General features: G+C 41.4%; 1 protein-coding gene across 1 annotated transcript in view; it reads right to left on the reverse strand.

Annotated features, from left to right (window-relative positions):
* PLEKHA8 (pleckstrin homology domain containing A8) overlaps window positions 1–7,059 on the reverse strand; it is a 30,775-nt gene that overhangs the window by 17,959 nt on the left and 5,757 nt on the right. Inside the window, exons 2-4 of the mRNA XM_031057656.1 lie at window positions 2,774–2,890; window positions 1,973–2,128; window positions 173–297 (exon numbers count right to left, since the gene is read on the reverse strand). Coding sequence (XP_030913516.1) covers window positions 173–297; window positions 1,973–2,128; window positions 2,774–2,890 — 398 coding nt within the window. The remainder of the gene's footprint in view (window positions 1–172; window positions 298–1,972; window positions 2,129–2,773; window positions 2,891–7,059) is intronic.

The following is a 7,059-nucleotide window of genomic DNA, read 5'->3' on the forward strand; positions in this document are numbered from 1 at the left end:
AATACTCCATTTAAACAAGAACTGCTGTGTGAGCACTTTATTTCCCTCAGGTTCTCTGCAGAAGAAGGTTGTAACATTAAGTAACTGTGAGTGAATACTACATTGGGTATCCAGAAAAGCTCATGTGCCCAAAACATTACACATGTGGTCTATAACAAAACTAGAGCTGTACCTCTGGTTCTGACACACCAGAAATGCTGGCTTCCTTTGTTTTATGCACTTGCTGAACAAGGAGGTTACAGTACAGTCTAAGTTCGGACATTTTGGTCTTCAAGGCTTCTGTGTTTTCAGTGAACTCTGAAAGTTAAACAAAAGAAAAGTTAAATTTACTGTATCCAGTGCAAGGCAAGTACACAACATTTGGTCTTAGCAGGCCTTTTAAATGGGAGAAAAGCCCTACATGTAATATTCTTTGTTTTCACAAAGTAGTTTAAACTGCAAGCAATAGCATTGTTTAGATAGGGTTGTAGGTAGGAAACACTAGACATAAAAGATGCATTCTGTCCAACAGAAAGGGATTCATTTAATATAGATATTCTTGAATCATGGGATGGATGAGATTGGAAAACACCTTTGGAGACCAGCTAGTTCTACTCCCCTGTTCAAGGAGAGTCAGAACAAATTACTCAGGTCTAGTCAGGTTTTGAACAGTGCCAAAGATGGAAACTACACAACCTCTTCTGTGCAGCCTTTCAGTGCTCCCTCATCTTCACAACAAACACTTTTGCTTATGTTTCAATTGAGCGGTTTGTATAAAAATTCATGCATATCTTCTCTTATTCATTCAGTGAGAAGACTCTGGCTTCATCTTATTTATGCTCTCTCACTAGGTATTTTCTTTAATCATCTTAGCAGCCCTTTGCTGGACTCATTCCAGTGTGTCCATATGTTTCTCGTTCTGAGAAACAGAGAGTACAGAACTGAGAAGACTAATCCAGATAAGATTAACAGTAATTCTGAGATTTTTCAGAAGTAATGTTTTTGATATTAGAGTCCCTGAATTATAAAATAAATTGTCTCTCAGTAAGACTAACGTGCTTTAGTTCTGCAAATACATTACTAGCTTTTCAACCTGTGCTACTGTATGTCACTTTACAGATCCAACTTTGTTCTGCTTCTAGGCACTGGTGAAGGACTCTACAGTAGCATCTTCTGCTCAGTTCTGACTCAGTTTGAACCAGTAGATGCAAAGCCTGGAGATAACACACATAAGGCTAAGAGGAGAAGCAAATCCTCACCTCAGGGAAAGAAAGTGCTTGCCACCCCCTGCATTTACTCAGGACATTAATAATTTGCTGTTTTCCCATCTTCTGTACAGTCACTGTGCTGAGGTTACACAAGGTTAAGGCATGAGGCCTCACAATGCTCTATGACTGATGCCACACTTGTAAGCAAGAGGGGTTTTCCTTGGGGGAGGGAAGTGAGACAGCTGATGAAAGCAAAGTGGTAAGTGAATTAATTTTCACAGCCTGACCATGATCAGATTTAGGTTTCTGATTACTAATAAATTTGGAACCCAGTTGCTGAAGCAGTTCTCAAAGTGCAGAAGACAGCCCAATTAGAACATGGAAAAATTGGAGGAACTCCAAAGCTGAAGAGACACTGGTGTGAGAGGCTGGGTCATCATATTTAGACAGCTGTACAAGGTGGGGTCTTACATTCTTCTACAGTTTGCATCACAGTGACCCCTAGCAGGGATTATTTACTCACTGTACGTACAGAACCCATCAGCACATCGTTCTCAAATTACTTTTATATAGTGTATTTTAAGAAAAAAACAAAGTTTCCAAATCCCTACCCTGAGAATTAATACCTGAGATTTCTAGTTAATATTCCCACATATCTTACCTTTCAGCAGCACCAAAGACCTGAAGCACAGGCTGGACACTGAAGTTGTCCTATGCACATGCACTAGACAAAGCATGGGGAAATTTAAAGCAAACATCATGTGCCAGCAAAAGGGTGTTCTTGCCTTTTTCCTTTTGTGTCCTGCTGTCAGTCAGACAGGCTTTGGCAGTTCCAAGCGCAACAAGCCACTTTTGCCTTTCAACTGCATTTCTTGCCTTCAGATAGAAGTACTGCTCCCCTGGGATGATCAGGTCCATTCGTGTGTTATCTGCAGGATGAACTGAAAGCAACATAGATTTCAGACCAGCCCCCTGGCCCTTCCCAGCCCAGCCAAACATCCCAAGAGATGCGTCAGGCGGCAGGTCAAACAGAAATGAAAGAGGAGAAATCTATGGTCCCAACTTCCCCCACTGCCATTTTATGACTTCTCTTCTGAGTTAGGGAATGGGCAGGACACACATGTGTACAACTATGAAAGACAGTTTTGTGATCAGTATAATCTGAGTCTTTATGGAAAGGGCATCCTTTTCTGGCAAGCCTCTCTTTCAAGCTTCCAGCCCTTAAGTGAACCTCAAAAATGTGGCAGTATGACTGAGCAGACCTAATACTGAAGTTTATTATTCATATTTCTAGCTTCAGCTCTGTGCTTATGAAGAGTCATTTAAAGCTGAGTGATGTTCCACCACAGCTCATGAAAAGCAATGACCCACCTGCACGTAGAATACCCATGATATTAGAGACTTGCAGTTCTCTCAACATTTTCAAAATACTATGGTATAAAAACTTGCATATACATCAAGTTACTGCAAATACATACCAGAGAAATCAAGCTGCCAAACAGCTCTTGTCACCTGAATTCTCATCTTGAATGCAACACTATTGGACAAACTTTAAATGCAGCTGAGTGCTACTGTATCTTAGTTACCTTGAATTTCACAAACAGCCATTTGGATGCTTCCCTTACAACCCTTCCAGGCATCTTCCTGAGAGTCATAATAGGACAGTATGCCACCACAGAGAAGGAACCACCGAGGTTGCCAGCCTGAAAAACAAAACTGCATTTCTCAGTTACGCCTCTCTCTGCAATTCCACCATCTCTCTCACTTGAGACTTGTCGCATATATGCCCCCAAAGATTCTCAGTCCCCCTGGAAAACCAAACTCTTTGAAGCATTAAGATTTGTGGACAGACTTGGATGCTGTACATCGTAATCTCTGCTTTCTGACACCTCTATATCCATTCTGCACACAGCTGGACCATGGCAGCGTGTGTCTTGAGATGCCATATGTCATTTTCAGTAGTTTTGCTAACATAGCATCACTGACTCACTCTTGTCTTCCAAAACCGCCTTCTCAGTTCAGCCCCCCTCAACTCCTTTCACCACTCCTCAACCCAACCTCTTCACTCTTCCGAAAAGCCACCCCTGCTGTCTTGCCTTCCAAGTCTTCTCCCCTGAAGGAAGGGCTAGCCAGGTTATCTTGAAAAACAACGTGTAAGAATCTCTTAAAAAGCAACAGACGAACAGAGGCGGATCTGTTGATTTCTGAACATGCTGAATACCATCTTTCAGTGAAGCAGTTTTCAACGCCTCTTGAAACTCCTTGTGCTGCCCACATAAAACATAGTCTTGAATTACTGACCCGCACTTCTGGACACCTTCCCAGAGAAAAACCAAAACAAGGCTAGACCCACACCACTAGCTCTGGGTACACTTTTGCCCAGCCTGCTGCCTAACTTTAGAAGTAAATCATCCTTTTTTTCTACTTTTGGAAGCACTACAGCAGTATGAAAAGATAAAACCAAACACAACCCGACAGCTGCCATTTATGTCTAATTAAAAACTACAAGCTCATTAACTTAAGAAGAAATGAGGCAGCAACGTCACTGGAGGAAAGCAGCTTTCATTTACTGAGCTGTAACAAACATCCCTGGCCAGGTTCAATGGATTGAGGTTCTGACACTCCCACATTGTGCCAGCCAACCATCTCTGAAAGAAAACACTTGGACAAGACTGTGTGGGCCAAATGGGCTCTCAGATATTTTGGCAGAGGGCCTTCACTTCTGCTGTCCCCTGCACCAGGGCTCTGCCAACCAGAACTGTGCAGCAGGAGCCCAAGCTGGGCTTGGATTGATACCACATTGGAGGAATGACAGCTCCTTTCCACCTAGAAACTGGTTCCTTAGACAACTGCTGAAGCCAAGCACAACACAGTTTAAGATTAGAAAGGCCTAAAGCCTCAGGCGAACAGCAGGAGTATGGTCTGGCTTGCCCCCCCTGCCTTCTTTTTTTAAATCAATACCACTGCATTCAGTCCAACCCAGTTTATAGATTGCTGAACCCTGTGTGGTGGCTGGAAAACAAATTAAACATAAATAATATTTCATTCCCTTCTAGATCTCTTCCATTATCTCCCAGAAAAATATAAAAATACCAAAAATCTGAAGTACTCTCAGCACTTCTTTACTTTATATGAAGGGGGGAAAATTACAAGAATGAGAAAAAAAATTAAATCAGCAAGACTGGTTTCTATTTGTCTTGCCTCCAAAACAAAGCAACTCTCCTGAAAGTCACTACTGATATGCGGGAACTCACAAAAAAAGGAAGTGATTGTTCAGCAGAGAGGAGCAGTTAATTGCTTCAGACACTCAATGGCACAGAACCAATTCTTTAAATAATGCACAGTGCCACAGTCAATACAAGCCTCTAATTCAGTCTGGAGCTCCTGCTGCTGTGCATGAATCACTTCAGCCATGGTCCTACAGCTTACAATTGCAGCTGATGCTCAACCAAATTGTGCCCCATCCATCAAAGGCTGTGCAATCAATTAGCCAACATACAAATCACTCTGCCTCCATCACTTTGGAGGCTGGTTAAAAATATATCATGAATGAATATATTTTTTGAGACTTTTATTTGGTTGGTTGTTTTGGTTCTGGGTCTTGGGTTTTTTTTTGTGGGGAACAGAGCAACTATCTGTATTCCCTTGCAGGAGTCAATAGTTCTTTAATTATTAGATATATATTAAAAAGATTGTGATAGACAACTTTTACCTAGGACAATATATATTTTCAGAACACAATTGTTACAATAATAAAACCGCTTTTTTGTAAAAGGGAAATAATTTTTAAAAACCTCACAGCAAGGTTCTGTCAGAAGATGCACTAACCACCTGGTACCCACTGACAGTCAGCAGCCATGGGAAGGTTATCCTAAACAACCAGCTAAAAATAGCATGTGGCTGACAAATCATGGGCACTGCACAGGGATACAATCTTTAATTACAGGAGCTTCACTTCTGCAGACAAGTGAAGAATGGAGGAATGAAAGAAACCAAAACAAAAACCAAAGCAGCAAAAAGATACTTAGGCACTTCCAATAACACAAGCCTTGGGTTTATTCAGTGTTACTTGCCTCCTGTAAATTGTCGCAGGAATACTGCAATTTTTGGAACTGAGCATTCAGATATCACCTGATATAGAAAGGTAAAGCTGAACCTTTTAAGGTGTTCCTGGTGCCAGCATTATCACATAACTTTGAAGAAGAATTTAAGTCCATTATACTGGTGGTGCACAGGCAGGAAGAAATACAGCTGGTACTTCCAACATCTCATTTTAGAGGCACAGTACCATTAACAATAAAAATTGACCTTGGTGGGAAAGGTATGTACAAAAAAATCCCCAATAAAGCACAATGCACAATAAAAAGTGATTAGTAGCTTAAGGTCTCAGCCACAGAAGAGTAAGGATATTCCAGATGACTTCACAGGCACTGGTTAAAGTACATATCGCACTCCTGTGTGAAATTTAAAGTTAGTGCCTGCAGTACCTTGAAGATTTGATATTGTCCACTACCAAAACAGATATTTAAGTAGTCTGTGCCTGCTAAGGATTCACTACTTCTCGAGAAGTTTCCACAGAAAGAAAGATCTGCCTACTTCTATCATTACACTTCAGGAAATCTGGATGTAGCTATCACTGAGCAAACTTGACATTTCTTGATAACACAGTTGAAACTTGGACATAATTCAAACTTTAATGTTATACAACTCAGACTCCAGACAGCATTCCTTCCAAAGTGCCAAGCCTGAAGAAAAGAAAAACAAAACCAGCATTTGAAGACATGTAGATCATGTCCAACATCTACAAAGCCAAGCCATCTGGGAGAATTACATACTCAAGAAGTCAAATTGATGACCTGGAAAACAAGCTGCAATTAAGAGATGCCACTTCCACCTGCATTTCTAAAATGCATAATGCCCAGACATCCAGGTTTTTATTATTGCTTGCTTTCCATGAGAATTAGGTAACACTTTAGGCTTATTAATTCCTTGAGCTTCTGAATAAGTTTTTGTAAAACTTCTGCAATAGATAGTCTTTGGACTCCTTGACCCTAATCCAGACTTTAACTGCAGATGGGAGATGATGATGGACTTTCCATGTTACAACATCTGTCTAATAGGAGGAGTCAAAGCCACCATCACCTCCCTACTGCTTATAACAAGGGCAAGATCTAAGACTTAATTACAGGTGGCACAGCAGGACAGATGGCTGTTTTTCTGTGCAGGGTCACAAAAGAGTCCCAGAGTGGCTGCCCTGATAGTCAGAGCCATGTCACAGTGAGAATGAGCAATATCCATGTTTCATCCCACCCTGAGCAAATGTAAACTGTGCCATGTGCTCGCTGTCCCACCATCTCCAGCTTTATCTCCCAAGGGCAAAAGCACCACATCGTTGGCCCAGTGCTGTGTCTGCGACTGGATAGCTGGACAAGAACTGCTGAAAACTCAGCTCTAGCAGGGCAAAGACACTGTCAGTCAACCAGGCTTCCAGTCAAAAAAAGCAATTTGCAAGAAAGGATCTTACACAGATCAAAGTTCACACTCTTCCCCTTTTTTCTCATTCAAGGAACAGAAGTAAAATATTATCCTGACATAAGCATTTTGCACTCAAAACTGCTGCCTACTTTTTCTACACAGCCTCCTAAGGCTACCCAGAATTTTGGGAAGGGCAATCCCAGGTGCCGGAACACATTTTGCAGCCTTAATTCTATAGCAGAACAATCTGACAGGATAAAAATCCAGTGTGTATCCATGAGGAACAGCAGAAAGGCAGACAAGAGTGTGTAACAATCTATGCTTCTTCTGTGAGCTATTATCCTGTCACCTAGAGAGCAGCTTCTGGAAATACCCATATTGCAATTTTACTCTGATT

This window comes from Geospiza fortis, unplaced genomic scaffold (genome assembly GCF_000277835.1).
Source record: "Geospiza fortis unplaced genomic scaffold, GeoFor_1.0 scaffold95, whole genome shotgun sequence".
In the NCBI taxonomy this organism is placed as follows: domain Eukaryota; kingdom Metazoa; phylum Chordata; class Aves; order Passeriformes; family Thraupidae; genus Geospiza; species Geospiza fortis.